This window comes from Urocitellus parryii, chromosome 7 (assembly GCF_045843805.1).
Source record: "Urocitellus parryii isolate mUroPar1 chromosome 7, mUroPar1.hap1, whole genome shotgun sequence".
NCBI lineage: Eukaryota > Metazoa > Chordata > Mammalia > Rodentia > Sciuridae > Urocitellus > Urocitellus parryii.
This window is the reverse complement of record NC_135537.1, coordinates 38,780,818-38,799,839: the sequence shown is the minus strand read 5'-3', so window position 1 is coordinate 38,799,839 and position 19,022 is coordinate 38,780,818. Positions and strand designations below refer to the sequence as shown.

Sequence of the window (19,022 nt, the reverse complement as noted above, 5' to 3'; positions counted from 1 at the left end):
TCTAACTGCTCTATTCAGTAGGCTCTTTGGTGATGCTCTTTGGGCACACATCTCCCCAAGTTAACAGGACAATTATACTACATGGTGGAGAGTTTTATTTGAAGACTAGTAACGTGTTTGGTGATGAATGAGGACTGTAAAATGAGAAGCATGGGAAGTTTCCAGATCCTTTAAGAATGTTTTTATACAAAAGAGGAAAGAAAACAAGCTCTCTATAATTCTTAGGAGAAGTCACATTAACCATTTGTTAAAAGTTGGATTTACAAGGAACATTGGCTTCTTAAGAGTGTTCCTCACAAACTGCCATCTTTTGCATGATGTCATTGAAGGTTGTTTGGCAACATATCAAAATAGTTTTATGAAAAGATGAATATGTGTTTCATTAATCCTTAGAGGAATTTTCTAAAATGCCTTTTTGAAAATAAATAATTAGTGTCATTCGGTGAAGTGCATGACTTCTTAGGGTGGGAAAGAAGAAGAAGAAAATAAAAGGGGCTATTTTTTTCAAGCAATTAGTGATTTAGTACCAGCTGGTTAAGTGAGGTGAAAAACCCTGAGTTGTATGTTGTATTATTTTGAATGCTAACCTCATAATCTTTCTCCCATGGTAAATGGCTCTAAACTTTGATCTTCTCAAACAAGTTTGCCAGATGTAGGGGACAAAGCATGTGTGACCTTTTGTGCACCATTTCCACCTGGCTGATGGGAAACCATAAGTTAATTCTCATTTGACTTTTATTTCTAGGCATTACAGCAGAAGTTCTGGTGGTGACCTCTTTCGCTGAACTGCAGAGAAGGGCCCCAGAAGCAAGAGGGAAGATTGTTGTTTATAACCAACCTTATGTCAGCTATGCCATGACAGTGGAATACCGAGTCCGGGGGGCCGTGGAGGCTGCCAAGGTGGGAGCTTTGGCATCCCTTATCCGATCAGTGGCGACCTTCTCCATCTACAGGTTGGTTATGATATTTGTTTGGAAACTTTAAAAAATCTTTTCCATGAAAGAGAAGCCCTTACGAAAATAAGACAAAGCCATTCAAATGAAAATACTGATCATGCATGGAATTCCCCCACCCCCTATTCCACATTTGGTCATTTGTTGGCAATATCTTTTGGGGGCCTTTTCAGGATTCCAAGCTTCATTTATGCATTCCTTTAAAAAGCTTTCCACATCCACAGGCATCCTTTAACATTCCTTATATAACGAATACACTGTGTATTTTCACTGGAGGGTGGGTTGACTTCACGTCTGTGTTTCATCAGCATTCCTAATGACTTCAGAGGAAGCCAGGCTGCTCTCCACGTTGCTAGAGGAGTGAAATAAAAATAGAGTGGGTAACATGGTGGGGGCCAATTCTGGGGTAATGGAACAAGCTGGGGAACTAGAGGAACCTGGCTCTGCTACTGAACAACTGTATGAACAACTTCAGTGTTTCTTAGACTTCTCTGAGCCTCACAATTCTCTGTTGACAAATGATGATGAAGAAGAAATGTGTGAAATTCTTTTAAGATTAAATTGAGCAAACTTATAAAAGATAATTGATTATCTTTACAGGTCTATAAAAATATTTGGTGGCATTATTTGAAAACAATGTAAGACTTTTCTTCTTTATTGCCCTGGTTTTTATAATCTTAGGAGACTAACTCCTCTTAGCCTGCTTTTTTTTTTTAATGTTGTCAAGAATAGCCTTAAATTATTGTATTCAAGGATTCTCCTGCCTTAGCCTCCCAAGTAGATGGGACTACAAGCTTGTGCCACTGTGTTGGGTCAAGTGTTTCAATAATTCTCAATCCCAGGATGCAATTCAGTATTGCAATGGATAAAAGGTCTAAAACTTGACCTGTAGACATTTGGCCTAGTTTAATAGTTACATGTAGTTGTGTCACACATTAAGGATAGATATTTGAGTAACATAGATAAAAGAAATGCCATTTTAGTGTTGTAGCCTGGCCCATTTTTTTAAAAAAATGCACAAATAATTGCAGATGGTGTTTATTTGAGTTTCAGGACTGGATTTTTAGTATCTATGTGTTAGTATGTAAGTTCATTCTGCACAATTGCTGTTTGGAGATTAAGACACAGCTGTTTGACCTTAATTAGCGTCCTATACTCTTGAAAATAAAATAACTGAGGAATAGATGTCAGCAACTAGTGAGAGAGGAATGGTACAAAAGTGCAGAGAAAAGGAAAGAGTTTAAAAAAAACAGGGATTATATGTCTTCCCAGGGGAGGAAGAAGACAGGGCATGTTAAAACCACTTGTTAAGAGTTTTATGAGAGAAAACCTAGTTATACTGGTGCTATAGTGCTAAAAATAATATTCTTTGTAAAGTCTTTAATGGATTCATGACTAGTGAAAAGTAATTGGGTCATATTCTTTTGGATGGTTCATCTTCCCAGGAGGGAAATCCTAAAAAGGCTAGTTTACTTCCCAGAATATCTCTGTCACCCTTGGAATAACACACTAAGCAAGCTATGGCCATTCACCATGATTTCATTGGTCATGAGAATGAAATTATGGAGCTAGTTTGTTGCTTTGTGAAACTGGGAGATTGCCAGAAATCTTTATTTAAGGACTACTACTCATAAGACTAATAAATTCTCAGATGACTTAATATACAGTGATCTGCCAGGGTTCATTGGCATATTATTTTTTTTCTGGCATAGTGAAGACATCTGAAAAACCAAGGATACAGCATGATTAGGACTTGTCCAGCATGAGACTTCAAAATGTTATCCTCTAAGGCTTGGGGTCAGTAATTTGTTGTATGGATAAAATGAACATTTTCTTATACTTCTAAATCTAGACTGATGGTAACTTTTCTCTGATTTTATAGTCAACCATACTTCATTGGATTCAACTTTAAAACTCCATTCTCTGACCATTTGTAAATGTGTAATGACACTGGCCTTTACATAATATCTTAAAATCTTTCACATAGGTCATATTATTTATTGTGATTACATCCTGAAGGGTCATGCAGATGAAGCATTATCCCTATGTAAAAGTTTAGAGAATTAGACATATTAACTTGTTTACATCTTACGTCCTGAAAACTAAAAACTAAAACGAAATAGGCTTCCTTTGTCCACTTCTAGCTTATTGTTTTTAGCACCAAGTTTCTTTAGAGTGTTCTGCATTCCTATCTCCAGGTCCTCACTCCCCTACACTCTGCAGACTGTTTCAATGTGGCTTTTCCCAGTACCGAAATGGAACTTCTTAAGGTCACAAATAACAACCTAGTTATCAAATATAATGGACTTCTCAAGCCACCATCTTATGGCACCTCTCTGAAGCACGTGTCACTATTGACTTCTTTTTAAATATTTCTTTTCTTTGGCTTTTATGACTTCTTTTTCATATTCATTTTCTTTGTCTGCTCTCTTACTCCTCTGTTCCTATTTCTCTGTCTTCTGACTCTGACTGTTCTACATGAGCATTACCATCACATTTGTGGCTTCAATCACCTTTATGCTTTGGCAATTTCCAAGCCCACCTCTCCCATCTGGACCACTGCCACATTGCCAGTTGCCTACGGGTTCTTCTTTTAGATGTCCTATGGATATCTTGGTTCTAGCTTTTTAAAAATTTAATTCATCCTTTCACATTTTTCTTCTGCATTTTCTATCTCAGTAAAAATAACCTCTGTCTTCTAACTCACGCAGCCCTTGATTACTCTTGTTTTCTTCCCTTGTCCCTCATTTCTAGAAGTTACTAAGTCTCTTGGTTCTGCTCTGTATCAATCATTTTAATACATACAGACTGAGCAGCTCCGTTTCCCAGCCTCACTCCATATTCCAGTCACTGGGAGCCACTAACATTTTCCCTAACATTTTCCCCATGAGCTATGTTTCCCAGGGTTTCATGACAGCCTGTGCTTTCTTCTCTGCTACCCTCCTTCCCTTCCTCACTGTCACACTCCATTCCTCAAGATTTATCTTAGCGGCTCTTCTTCAGGCAAGTGCTCTCTGATATCCAAATGTAGCCCAGGTGAGCCACCTCTTTATGGTATTCCCATGCCATCCCATATATAGTCTGTATCACAATGTTTTGAAGATAGTTTGGGCTCATACTTTGGTTGAATAGACTAATGGTTGTAACAAACAACTTCACATCTCAGTAACCTAACATACCAGAGGTCTCTTTCTTGCTTACATAATAGTGCCAAAGGAGTGTTCAGCAGGTGGACATTTGTTCCTTTCCATCTGTGACTCCACATCTCTGAGATCTCAGAATCCTCTGTATCCAGCAGAAAAAGGGGATATTGAGAGAAAGTCATTCACTAACCAGGAGGGTTTTTCATGGTCATTCCTATTCTGGACTGGATATAACATACTTCTGCTCATTTTCTGCTGGTCAGAATGCCGTTATATGGAGGCTGTGCACTTTGGCTTATCTTTATGCTCAGGGTATAAGGAGAGTAAGTTTGGTGAAAAACTGTCCAGTCTGCCCTGACTTCCTGACTACATACTAGACTAACTAGACTCTCAGTTTCAGAAAGATATTGATTTCGTGTGTGTGGGTGTGTGAGTGGGTGTGTACTTTTTCTTTACTTCTGTGTTCCTATCATCCAGTACAATGTTTGATACATAGCATTCTGGAAATATCTATTGAAGGAATAAACTTGTCTATGTTTATATAGTAAATTATGTGACAAACAAATTATGTTAGTTGTGTTATTCATTGCTGTGACCAAAATATGTGTCAAGAACAACTTAGAGGAAGAAATGTTTATTTTAGGGTTTACGGTTCAGAGGTCTCAGTCCATGGTCCCCTAATACCATTGCTTTGGACCTCAAGTGAGGCAGAATTTCATGGTGGAAGGGCATGGAAGAAAGCTGTTCAGTTCATGGCATCTGATGAGAGGAAAAGCCAGGGACAAATATAACCCAAGGCCACATCCCACCTGCCTAAAATTACTACCCATTAGTCCATTCAAATTAATAATCTATCAAATGGATTAATACATAGATGAGGTTTCAGCTCTCATAATTCAATATTTTTACCTCTGAACATTGATACATTGCCTAACAATTGAGCTCTATCAGGGATATTTTTTAGATCCAAACCATAACACTGGGTGACCCAATTCCTAGTGATCTCTGACCAAAATATATAACCTCTATAGTAAGCTTTAAAATGACTTGATCTTTTAGGGAACTTTGTATTTGGAAGAAAATGTCAGGTACCCAAAACACTAGATTTTTAATATATATTCTACCAAAACTTTAATGAATAATGATGTTTTCAGTTGCTAACTTAAAAAAAAAATAGTTCCTTTCTCCCTGGTAAGATTTTCACCCTTAACTATGGGAGTGGGCAATATTAGATTCTATCTAGGAATATTGTAGAAGTCAGCAATGCTAAAGAACAGAATACTTCAGACACTAGAAAGGCAATATGTTAATCAATGGAAGGGTAACTGATGTGATACAGCAATCTGTATACGGGGTAAAATTGGGAGTTCATAACCCACTTGAATCAAACTGTGAAATATGATGTATTAAGAACTATGTAATGTTTTGAACGACCAACAATAAAAAAAATAAAAAAAAACAAAAAAAAAACAAATTAATGAAACAAGGTAACAAAAAAATAAAAAAACAGAATATATATTGTAATTTGTTGCTGCTTATCTTCAGAGTTAAAGAATCCCTAGAGGAAGTTCCATATGACACTTTTCAGTGCAGTCACCAGTGTCATGGGCCATTTTGGAAGTAGAATAGTCACATGGCCTCATGACAGATTCCTCCAGAGAAAGCTCATTACTTGTTGCCAGCAGCGTCTCCAGGTTATTCTCTTTGTTTCTCTGGACTGCCTTTATTAGTGGTTCTGTGCTCCAGCTTCAAAGAGAAGACTTTTCCTTTATTGATGTTTTTATAATAACAACCTGACCTTTCATTCACCATTGACCGTCAATTCATTAGCACTTTTTATGAATGTAAAACACCTCTTCTCTTTGTAATGGGAAAATATTTTAAAAATCAATGCAATTAATTACAGATTTAGGTTTTACAGAGGAAAGCTTCTTAATAGAACCATTTGTCTTATACTGTTTCTCAAATTTATTATACTTTTTAGTAAATGCTTTCTGAGAGCTTACCAACTACTCAGAAGTTTCCAGGGACTAGGGTTACTAAGATGAATCAGATATGCATTTTTTTCTTCAGAAATAGTCTATCTCAGGAAAGAGAAGGAGGCAAGGTTAAAATATAACTGATTAGGGGAATATATTTTATATGTAATACTTAATGCATGATTAGGGGAAAGAAATGAAAGAAGGGAATGACCATTTATTAAATGCCAACTTTGTACTATGCTTTTCTAAAGGCTTAAATTGTTTAATCCTTTATGCAACACAATAGATGTAAACTTTGGTATCTCTGTTTTACAGGTTCAGGGTGGTTAAATGGCTTATCAAGTTACACAGCTAGTGAAAGAACTAGGATTTAAACTCAGAGCCTCTTGCTATGAATTCTACATTCTTTAGTTTGCACCAAGCAACCTGGAAAGCTAATGTGGTAGGAATCAAGGTAACAGAAATCAAATTTGGGCTCATTTCATTGAGGATGTGGGTTCTGGGTGTAACCCATGAGAAGGCAGAACTAGACCAAGAGAAAGTAGGTGGAAAAACATTCTATACAAGGTCAAGGCAAGGTGGGAGTGCATGATGTATTGGGGAATGCACAAACAGACCATCTCTGCTGGAGCCAGGTCTCCTAAGAAATCAGAGAAATGGAACCTTGGGGCGAGAGGAAGAGGTCAGGGTTAAAGAATCCAGAGTACCAGATTGGGGCATTGTCAGTGTAATATGGAGGAAATGGAGAACTGCTGAATGTGTGAGCACTGCTCTGGAACAGTGCTCTCAGAATGGTCTCTGGAAGGAATCAGCAACCTCACCTGGGAGCGTATTCAAATTACAAACTTTAGGCCCAACAAAAGAGTCATTAAATCAGAAATGCCCATGGTGGGGTCCAGAATTTGAGGTTTAACAACCCCTCCAAATGATGGTGCCGCACAGTGAAGTTTAAGACTACCGCTTTATTCTTTTGCTTTTAAATGCAATTTTATTATTTATTTATATATCTATTTATTTATGTTTTACATACATGACAATAGTGGAATGCATTACACTCATTATTACCCATTTACAGCACAATTTTTCATAACTCTGCGTATAAAGTATGTTCATGCCAAATTATGCTATTATACATGTTCTCTCTCTCTCTCTCTCTCTCTCTCTCTCTCTCTCTCTCTGCATTATAATTATGAGTACACATATATACCACAAAAGCAAGGATGGTGGAAGGTGATGATCATCATTATACAAAATACACATATGAAGATTTGAATTTGGTGTCAACATACCTTATATACAAACAGAGATATAATAAAGATTACCATTTTAGAAAGCTCCCTCTGCACTTGTGTACAACACACTTGGCAGAGGAAAGCAAAGATACATTCCTACTAGTGCAGAATAATGAGAGTGTGGATGACGGTGATGGCGATGGAAATGGCAATAGCAGTGGATAAAAGAGACAGCAGGAGGGATAGTGTGGGAAAAAAATAACAACAGAACTTGAGGACTGGTTGGATTTGAAAGGGAAGGAGGAGGAACTCAAGTATGATAGGCAAGGATCAAAAATCAGTTTAGCTTAATATTTTTAAAAATAGTATGCTTTATAAAACAGTATGGGTTTGTGGGGTTTAAAGAAAAACCACACCTGATGACGTATCTGGTATGTTCTGTAGGGCAAACTTGTGCCCAGGAGATTAGCCACCAAATCCTTTTTATTGGTGGGATGAGCCCTTTTCCCTCCCTTTTCTCTTTCCCCTTGTATTTTATCTTACCTGGTTGGGTACTGAAGGCATTTGCATTTATGATCTCTGCTCTGAGGATACCAGACTGGAATCTGGACAAGGAGGAGACGTGTAGGTATCTAGATAGTCTAGAGGGTAGCATCGCCAGTTTGTTTTTTAGACATTTTGAGTTTGTCTAAAGGTCATAAATCCTATTGATCTGATTTTTATATATTATTAAAAAATAGTGCAGCATTTCCATTTCTTCATTATCCTTGTTTTTGACCACCCAAGGCAATTTAAAATTCTAGCCTAGCTTACTCTGCACTGCAGTACACCTTGGGGCTTCCACCTCCTGCTTTCTTAGCACACGAGCTCAAGCATGCAAAATAATTTTTACATTAGCCCAAGTGCAATATAACTCAGAAGGTAACTCTGCTGAGGCCAAATTGTCTGTTACACTGCCATTGCCAAATATTCATATTTTTTTTCTAGTTATTTTCTCCATTGCCCCAGATAATTGAACAGACAGTATGTTTTAATCAGCTAAGGAAGCAAAAGGTGCTCCCTGTACTATGCAAAATGTATCCCCGAACTGGGTAAGAATTCACGGAGGTGGGAATGAGTTGTTGAGAGAACTTGGCTTTGTAAACACTACTGGCTTGTGTCTAATGTCACGTGGCCTTTGTGTACTGTTCTGATAGAATAGTGAGAAGGAGGAGGAGGAGGAAGAGGAGCAATCATTTTGGAGATGACTAGGAGCTGCTAAACCACACAGCTGGGGAGAGACGAGTGCATCCAGGTGATCTTTCTGGAGTGCAGAGAGGGAAACTGCTAGACCATCTGGCGAGAGAGATGTGAAAAAGTATATAAATCAATCTCTGTAATGATACTTAATTAATACAGAGTCAATAAGTAACATAATTGAAGTGCTGGTTGGGCGACATTGTGGAGTTAAACAGCCTCAAAGAGGGCACTGATTAAAGCCATTACAATTTATAAAACATTCTTCATCTTAAGAAAGCATCTTGATGAGATTTCACACGAACGTTTTGTAATCAGAAGGCCAGCTTAAAACATTCAGAGCAGAGGTGAAATGTGTTAAGAGGTCTATTCGGGATGAGTTTTGAAAGCCAGTTATTCTCCAAGAGGAAAAAAAATAGAATAGAAAAGCTCACCCTACCTCCTTTGTTTTTAACAGGAAAAAAATTAATGCTGCATACTTCACATTGAGACAGTCTTGGATTTGTGATGTCCTGGTGGTTTGGTTCTTCAGTGTGACCTTAGAATAATTAGCTATCCAGCTTGATTTAAACTGTTGTGAAATATTGTTGCAGCGGAGGGGGCTCGTGCGCCTGCTGGGGAAAAACAAGGAAAATACGGTTCTGACTCAAAACAGGACAATCGGGCCAGTCTCGGTTAGTAGGCTCTTTCCCCTCTTTTTTATTTTATTTTATTGCTTTGTTTTGTTTTGTTTTGTTTAATTCACTCAGAGCCTCATAACAGATGCACAGTAATCAAGCAGAATGCCAGTTCTCATCATGTATGCTGGTGGAGGCCACCGTGCTCCCGAGGGGGGAAACCAGAGAAGACCCACATTGAAGACTGCATTTTTTCTTCTCATCATCCTTTTCTTTCCCCCACCTCCCCACCTCCTCTCTGGTTATTTAAAAGGCGGATTCTTTGTTTGGAAGACCTTAGTTAGAAATTTCAAAATGTTCTTTAATCACTGAACTTGTAGTATAGCTCCAGGTAGTGAGAACTGGCATGCTCCTCATAATGGAGAGAGCTGGGCCATTGCATTTTGGAGCCTGGATTCTGGAGTCAGCAGTGCTTGGGTCTTTGTTCAGTCACTTGACAGATGTGACCTTAGCAAATTGGGTAACCTCCCAATGCCTCCATTTCATATAAGACAGGGGAAACAATGGAACCTTTCCCTAGGAGTTTTGTGGAAATGAAATGAAGTGATATTATTGTCTGATGCATAGTAAGTTTTAAAAACATGTCAAATACTATTGTATAGTTTTATTAACTAATGACTAGATATAGTTATTGAAAGAAAGTGGAAGGAAGGAAAGAAGAAAGAAGGAAAGGGAGGGAGGCATAGAGAAAAGGAGGGAGGGAAGAAGAAAAAGAAGAAAGGAGGAAAGGAAGGAAGAAGGGAAGAACTTAGGTTTTTTTTTTTTTAATGTCACTATTAGGAATTGGTGCATTATAATTGCAGCTATATGGTTGGAAGACAAACCCTAACATCATATTGCCATCTAGATCTCTGTCTCCTTAGGTTTTCCTAACTCTGCCAGGTTATGTGTCTGCTTGTCTGTCTGCCTTTCTGAATTGACAGTTCTGCTGGACACAGGCTACACAGTCTTATTCCTGTAGGTGTTCCCAGGGCTCTGCACAATCCCTGGCACACAGCAGTGCTTGAATGAAATGTGTAAGAGTCCCAAGCAGCTTATCCAGTTTGCTAACATGTAAATTCAAGGTGTCACCATTTCACAATCACAAATGTTGAATAATAATATAGATGAGGTGACTAACCTTTGGAATTGCTACTTATCAAAAATGGAATCTCTGGAACCAGAGAGCAGACTCTATAGTTATGTAAATTTTGGTAAAGTATTGCAAACTGCATATTACTATGGTGCTTTGTGAGGCTGCTATAATTAATGGTCTGTTTGCATTTCTAGTATAGACTGTCATTTTTCATCTACTTATAACCTTGATGTAAAAATTTATTCTTGGCTGCTATTTTGCATTCGTAATTTTAAAATATATATAAATGTTCACCTTCTATTTTCCGGCTTTCTGATTATCAAAAGCGCCAGTTTAAGAATTACATCACCATGGCATGTTTTTCTGAATCTCTAGTGGTAAAAAGAAATTAATGCATTTTGAATTCAGGTTTCAGGATTATGAGAATGCTGTTTGCTTATGCAGTGCCCTTTGAAAAATGACTAGTGTAGCATAGGGACCAAAAGAATTCTGAGTAACTTTGAGCCAATCCTTACTATTACATGTGCTTTTCTCTCTTCTCCACATACTCCAATTTAAGGATGACAGTACATATCCTCTTGCACCATGACCCTCTGACTCCTTTGGCCCACTGGAGAAAATACCAGCCAAAAGCCACTACCAGCAGATTTGGAGACTAACGAAGGATTCAGACAGACTGGGTACTAGCACTGGTTCTGTCTCATAGATACTTTGTGATCTTTAAGTACATTACTCAACATCTCTGAGCCTATTTTCTCCATCTGTAATTCAGGAAGAATGCTATTTACCTGACAGAATTATTGAGAGAACCAAGTGCGATCAGGCCCTCGACACAGAACCAGCACATGGGAAATAATCAATGAGTTTGTAACTGACAGTTTGTCTTGATCATGTTGATTACCATTGTCATTGTCATTGCTAGATAATGATGGGATGAAGGATGTAGGCTGTTGTGAGATGACTTATCTTAAAAACCAGCTCTAGAACTCTCCTCATGTGGGCTCAAAGACCTTGGTTCCAGATAGTTCTGATTTCAGAACCTACTTTTCCTAATTTCCCTTAGACTTTGGCTTAAAATGGAGATGACTTCTGGTCTGATAATTCTGAGCAGTGTTCTCCCTCAAATTCTCTACATAACACTCCTCTGTGTGCTCAGAGTCCTAATGGCACTTGGCAACTCTGCCTCCCTATCTACTTGTTTAGTGTATACTTTTTCATAAAAATATAAGTTGCATGGGGACCAGAATTGTGTTTTTCTAGGACACTGTTATATTCTCAGTGCCCAGGAGATTGCCTGGCCCACCGCAGGTACACAAGGGATATTTGTTGAATGAATAACTATTTTAAAAATCAGCTATGATAAAAGAATAGAGAACAGATACATATTGTATCATGGCTTTTTTCTTTAAAAAATACCACATTTTTTTCCCTGTGTGGGGGGATCCAACCCAGGGCCTCCTTCATGCTAGGCAAACACTGCCATCAAGTCCATCTTCAACTCTACCACAAATTTTTTTCTTCAATTTTTTTTCTTTCTTTTTTCTTTTCTTTTCTTTTTTTTTTTGGTGGAAAATGTCAATCTGTGGTAAAGTTGAAGGAATAGAAAAGAACTCACTGAGTCTTCATAAGAAATTGCCTGGCATTTCCAGAGTGGTTGTATGTCTTACACTCCCCCGCCATGCTCCACATTCACACCTACTCCTGGCCTGGTCAGTCTGTTCAATTTTAGCCTTGCTGTTGGATGAGGTTGACATTTCCCTGAAGGTTTGGTGAACATTTTCCTATTTCCTGAATCTTCCTTTGTAAAGAGTCTCCTCAAGTTTTTGCCCTTTCATAATTTATTTTATTCAGGAGTGAAGGTTCTTTATATATTCTAGATACAAGTCCATAGCCATATACAGGTTTTGCACATGTTTTCCATTTATTGATGTGTTGCCTGTTCTTTTGTTGGATAGTGTCTTTTGATGGGAGGTTTTAAATATCAATGAAGTCTATAACTTATCAATCTTTAGTTGCTTTGTGTCTATCCACCTACATTCAATCTCTCTTTTATACTTTTCTGTTCTCTCACTCTTTTGGGGAGTAGAAAGGAGTACCAGGGATTAAACTCAGGGGCACTTGACCACTAAGCCACATCCCCAACCCTATTTTTATTTATTTAGAGACAGGGTCTCACTGAGATGCTTAGCACCTCGCTGTTGCTGAGGTTGGCTTTGAACTTAACCATCCTCCTGCTTTATCCTCCCAAGCTGCTGGGATTACAGACATGTCACCATGCCTGGTGCTCTCTCACTCTCTCTCTTTATACCACATTTGTTTCTATGCCATCCATCTTTCTCTCATTTTCTGGGTCATTTGAAAGTAAAGTAGGAATAATAATGAAGAAACTTCACTAATAAATATATTAGTATGTATTTCATACAAACAACAACTGCAGTATACTTTATGACTAAGAAATTTAACATTCTTATACAAATGTTATATATTACAAAGTCCATCCATATTCAGAATTCTGTGACTATTTCTCTCCACCCCCAATAATACCTCTGTCTTTTTCTTTTCTAATTCCATAATCCAATCAAGGACATTACATTTAGTTGTCATGTGGCTTTATTATAACTATTAATTATTATTACTTTAAAATTGGGGTTTGTTTGGATTTAATATCATAGATAAAAATAGAAAAATACATTATTTTTAGGGATATAGATATGAATTTTGACAAGCAAAAAAGTTGTGTAATGACAACATTAAATTTTGCTCCCTGTAAAACCCTGCGCAGCTCCATCAAGACAATGATTCTCAAACCTAATAATGTACCTGGACTGAAAAAACAATATCAGTACTTGGGGAAAAGTAGAGATACTTTTTAAAAATACAATAAAAAATAAATCAAAATTGTCAAGAATTATAATAAAAATGAATACAATAATTTTTCTATTAAAAAATTCACAGGAAGAGTGGAGATTGGTTTTGGTTGGAGAATAGGTGGAAAGAGAAACCAGGGGAACAGACAAATGAGAGGAAGAATAGCAACAAAGGAAAAAAAATAAAGACATAAGATACAACAAAACTGCAAAACACTATTCAAATATCATCGTCCTTCCCACAGTGATGCATAAAAACCACCCTGTTCCAAGTATGGTAAAGAAGTTAGTGAGTAGAAAAATTAAATAAATCTCAATGGAAAAAAATTTTTGCTTAAGCCCTGCACTCTTAGATAACAGTGGTGATTAAGAAATCTTCTTTTGTGTTCTAGAAAATAACTTACTGCAGAATGGCCCTTCCTCATAAAGCTTATATAAGATTTGGGGACACATCCCTGTTTGCCTACCACAAGGGTAAGGCTTTAGTCTCATGAAGAGACTTGTTTCTTCTTCTTTTTAAACCTGGAATTGTTCCGTATTCCTTTTAGCATTTTATTTCACTGACATTTTTAAAGATTACAGGACCACAGTGTTGTACAGTATCCTTCAGTTTGAACTTTTTGATCATTTCCTCATTAGATTTAGTTTTAATATATTTGGCCAGAATTTTATATGAATAATATTGTGACCCTCTTATTATATCACATAAGGAAGCAAATAATGTCACCTCTCCTTGTTGGTGAGTGTAAATTTGATCTTGTCCAAGCCATTCTCTGTGGATTTCTTCACTGAAAAGTAGAATTTCTCCTTTGCAGGAGAAATGTGTTGTAATTGTGGTGAGATGCTTTGAGACTTTGTGAATTTTAAGTTCCCCTAGCAAAATTTTAGCATCTATTGATGTCCTTGCCTGAATCAATCATTGTATTTGAAGTTGCAGATGTTTTTCCAATGCAGTTATTTCTGGTTTTCTTATTAGCCAGTGTGCTCTTTTAGGAAAGAGAGTCCAACCTCTTATTTTTCTTTTGGTTTCTGAGCCATCACTTCATGGACTTTTTCAAGTGTATGTGATAAAATTCATTACTGTCATCATTCTTTTTTTGATAAAACCTCAAAATTTTCAAAATGCTTAAAAAATATCAAAGTTAGAATTATAGGATAAGTTTGAATATTTGAAGCACTGAAAGGCATTCACTTTTTAAAATAATTCCAAGTTACCCAAACTCCAGATAAATCAGCTAATTAGCAAGATGTAATCAATACCATTTCCTCTGAACTTTTTCATTAGCAGCATGAGCTTTGGGTAAATAACTCCTGAAGTTATTTTTAGTTTACTATTACCAACGTATACCATATGCAAACGAAGACCCTTCACCTCATACATAATTGCTGTTAATTGTTAAAACAAGCCAGCAGAAATCTCAAAAAATAGCAATCTCTTCTAAGTTTCTCCAGACTGACTCCCTCTCTTCCTTCCTTCCTTCCTTCTTTCCTTCCTTCCTTCCTTCCTTCCTTCCTCCTTCCCTCCCTCCCTCCCTCCGCCTTTTCTTCCCCCACCCTCGACTATGCAGCATGGATGTTAAAGAATTTGTTTTCAAAGAGCTCTTTTTTCCCAAGAGAAATTAGAGCCTCACTGTGGGTTTGCAGAGGCTGCCAGGATGTTCTCTGAGTTGAGATACTCTGGTATCTGTGGCACAGGGTAGAGTCAAACAGATCATCTACTCTGACGATCCCACTCCTGCTATGGCTCTAAAGGGGTAACCAGGGGGTCAACAGTCAGTCTAAGGGATCTGTGAATGGCTGCTACTGCACTGTCACTGCTCAATAAAGTAAATATTTGAAGTCTAGGAGAAGAATTCAATTTTAATATTTTCCAACTTTCTTCATTCATTCATCAATTCAATAAACATTTACTAAGCATCTTCTATATTCCAAGTTAGAAGAGGACCCAAGTTTCTTTTTAGTTGTTGATAGACCTTTATTTTTTATTTGTTTATATGTGGTGCTGAGAATCGAACCTAGTGCCTCACACACGTCAGGCAAGTGCGCTACTACTGAGCCCCCACCCCAGCCCCAGGACCCAAATTTCATAGACATACATGCTTATATAATTTTGGGGCCTCTTTAAGAAAAAGAATACAAAGTTGCAAAAAAATGGATATAAAGCTGGTATTTATTAGAAGAAATTAGGGAAGAAACTGCAACAAATTTAATAAAGATGTCAAACACAAGATTTTGTTTTTATAATACCCTTCAAGGTGCAATATATTTCTATAATTTTTGCTTACATAGTCATTGTTTTTTCATATAACAATGCTATTGTATTGTATTATATTTTCTAAAGAGAGAATAAAAAAGAATTAGTCTTTCCTCTATCTAGTATGCTTGATCAAAATTTAGTTTCTACCATTGATAGCTTGGAAAAGTTTCTTTCAGCTTTACACCTTTTAATTGATAGTATCACATACATTTTTGGAGTTTTCACCTTTTGAAAGCTGCTATCAAGTTTCTTTCATGAATGAGATGCAAGTTTTAAGGACACTGTACAAGTTTTCTTGTACAATGACAATGAATTGACAGCATTAGAATTAGTATGTTGTCTGTAGCTTCTTTTTAGTGGTACATTTGACTTTCTGTTAACTTTGAACTTGTCAGTATTTTGTGTCAAATTAACAAGAAATGTAAATATTTTCCCAAAATGATTTTCATTATTTGGATTATTAAATAATCTAAATGATTCATTATGAATACTCAAAGCACATCTCTTTTTTTCAATAAATCATCGTTTCTATGATGTGTGTCTGGAATCACTAGACTTAGTCATTCATAACAGGATGTGATATATATACTAACATGTTGCCCAATGTGTTGAGACAAAACGTGTGATTCATACACAAATGTGCTCATTACAGCACAACTACAGGTTTGTGCCCTACACACGAGAATTCTGATGAATTCCATTTTGTATGGCTTCCTTAAACAGGAAAAATAAAATACACAATGGGAAAAGGTGTTTATAATATCATACTATGAATAATTGAGTGTGTCCTTGAGAATATTTCCCTTGTAAGTAGGCATCAGTGAGAACTGAATTCTTGGACCACAGTTCTCTGTGTCTGATAATTGGGGGAATGTTTCCAGTGACTAGCGTCTCCATGTCTACCACCATCTCCACACTTTCACCACCAGGTATTGCAGGATGCATTCCATCACAATAGACCTCTGTCCCCCACCCTTTTGTATTATGACACCAGAATGGAAAGAACTGTGAACCACATAAGTGCATCCCTGTAAACCAAATCCATAATCCCCAAATCAACTTCCTGTTAACTAGATCTTCAATGCTTGTAGTCAATCAGTGTGGTCCAAGATTATGGAGCGTGTTATGGTTTGGATGAGAGGTGTCCCCCAAAGCTCCTGTGTTTCTGAAGGACTATTCAGAGGTAAAATGATTGAACTGTGGAACCTATAACCTAATCAGTCCGCCGGTCGTAGCTTGAATGGACTGACTGGGTAGTCACTGGAGGCAGGTGGGGCCTGGCTGGAGGAAGCTGTCACTGGGGCATGCCCTGTTCTTCCTGTGGCCCCCTCCTCTCTTTCTCTTTCTGTTTCCTGGCAGTCATGTCCTGAGCTGCTTTCCTTCTCCACTCTTCCACCAGAATATTCTGCCTCACTTTGGCTGACCACAGACTGAACCTCTTAAACCATGAGCCAAAATAAACTTTCCCTCCTTAAGTTATTTTTGTCAGGTATATTTGTCACAGTGACATGAAAGCTGACTAAAACAGAGAATGTAACAGAAATGAAGTCAGAGTGGGTCCAAAGAATGAACACCTGTGAGGTGCATGGATTGGTACTGCCCTCCTCGTGAGGTATCCACAGATGTCAGCCGGTGAGATCTCCATGTCCTTCCTGTCATGGTTTCTATGCATCTTTTAGAAGCCTCCTCCAGTGTTTGCTAGCTTGGCACTTCATAAGCAGCTTCCTCCTATTTCTACTTAATTTGCTTTGAGAACTCGGATTTCAAAATTTTTGAAAGGAACTTTTAGATAACATCTGCTCTATCCCTTTTTCCAAAAAAGAGGACATTGGGGCTGCAGGTTACTCAGTTAATGGCAGGACAAAGACATATGTCTGAGACTTCTTAATACCATTTTTGTTTTTCTCTCAAGTCTCATGGGTAAATCTCTATCAGACTACACCCAGTCTCCCAAGTTTTAATGTGAATTGATTTAGTCATGCATCAATTTAATCTTTATGCCTCCCCTCAAGGATCTGTGCTTCTAAAATGCTGCGCAACAGTGTTATTTTGTTCATTCTGATGACTTTTGGCAAAGTGAGCTTGTCCTGTACTCTCTCATAGGAGATGGAAACCCACATTGTGAAAAGGTGAGCTTTCCAGGGGCTTGTGTTTTCCTTTCCTCTGCAGGGAAGAGCCTATGCATAAACTGCCTGGCCTTCCTCTGGGGCTTGGTTTTTAATCTCCAGGGAGGCAAGGCTGACAAAATGTCATCTCTTTGCCTGCTAAGGAAAGAAGCTGTGAAATAGATCTTCATTGCTTACACTCCTCAAGTTGCTTAGCACCGGCTGTATCCATAACACCATGGCGTATTTAAAATTCTGCTCATTGGATTACTTTTTTAAAGGGGATTTTGATGCTCATAAATAACCCAAAGAGGCATTATGGTGTAACACTGATTTTTATCTTTAATTAGATTTATTCCCTTTAGAAAATTTAAGTGTATGGATGGATGCATGTCTAAATCTTGCCCATTACGGATCTGGATTTTTCTGTTATAAGTTCTAGAAATCTTTTAATTCAGAGAGGAGAAGAGGAAAGAGCTAACATTTAGTCAAGCTTTTAAGTATTGGGTGCTTTATAAATCTCATCTCAATTGAGCTCTCACAAGAACCTTGAGAGGAGGGAGCTATAGATAACGTTTTGCATTTAACTCCATCAAAATCATACCCTAATATATTTGAAAAAAAATTTCTTCAATGATCTGTTTTTCAATATGAGATTCTTAATATAGCTAAACTAGAATTTAAAAACTTTGTATAGTTAAGGGTCTTTGCAGGATCACTTTAGTAAAAGTTACGAAACAGACCACAAAATGTGTCCCAATTGAGAAGACCAGTAAAGTGTCTTAGTCTGTCTGTGCTGCTGTAACAAAATGTTATAAGCTGAATAATTTATAAAGAACAACATTTGTTTCTCACAGTTCTGGAGCCTGGAATGCATCAAGATCAAGGTGCCAGCAAATTAGGTAGTCTGGTGAGAGCTGCTCTCTTCTTCTAAGGTGGTACCTCATTGCTGCATCCTCCAGAGAGGAGCACAATGTGCTCACATGGTGGAAGATGAAAGAGCACATGAGTCGAATGGTGCCAGGGGCCCCTTTTCATAAAGACCTTAATCCTGTTCACACTGGGAGGACCTATGAGGACCTGTAAGTGACCTAATCACTTCTTAAAGGACCTGCCTCCTAGTACCATGACATTGGTCATTAAATTTCAGTATCTGAATTTTGGAGGTTTCAGGGTTGAACCATAGCATAAAGAAAATAAAAGGAAGAAAACTGCCAATAAATGTACTAACACCAGCATTCATGCCATCCAATGAATCCAAAGGGGATTCTACAATATTGAGCTCTTTGTTTTGGAAGACATATTTTGAAAGATGTCTTTGGTTCATCTTTGGTTATATTTCTTTGAGGTCCATTAATTACCTACCCTTCTTTCTTGTCTCCTTTCTCCTTTTTATTCAATACCTTCCTGTGGTAAATTTCAGTTCCTAAATTAGGTTCACTGTTACTTTCCAATTTGAAAGGCAAAGGCACAGTCAGTGCCCTCCTTGGTAATT

At 37.5% G+C, this 19,022-nt stretch overlaps 1 protein-coding gene across 1 annotated transcript in view; it reads left to right on the top strand.

The window, feature by feature from the left end:
- Cpq (carboxypeptidase Q) overlaps positions 1–19,022 on the top strand; it is a 372,519-nt gene that overhangs the window by 48,190 nt on the left and 305,307 nt on the right. The window contains exon 2 of the mRNA XM_026383548.2: positions 746–953. Coding sequence (XP_026239333.2) covers positions 746–953 — 208 coding nt within the window. The remainder of the gene's footprint in view (positions 1–745; positions 954–19,022) is intronic.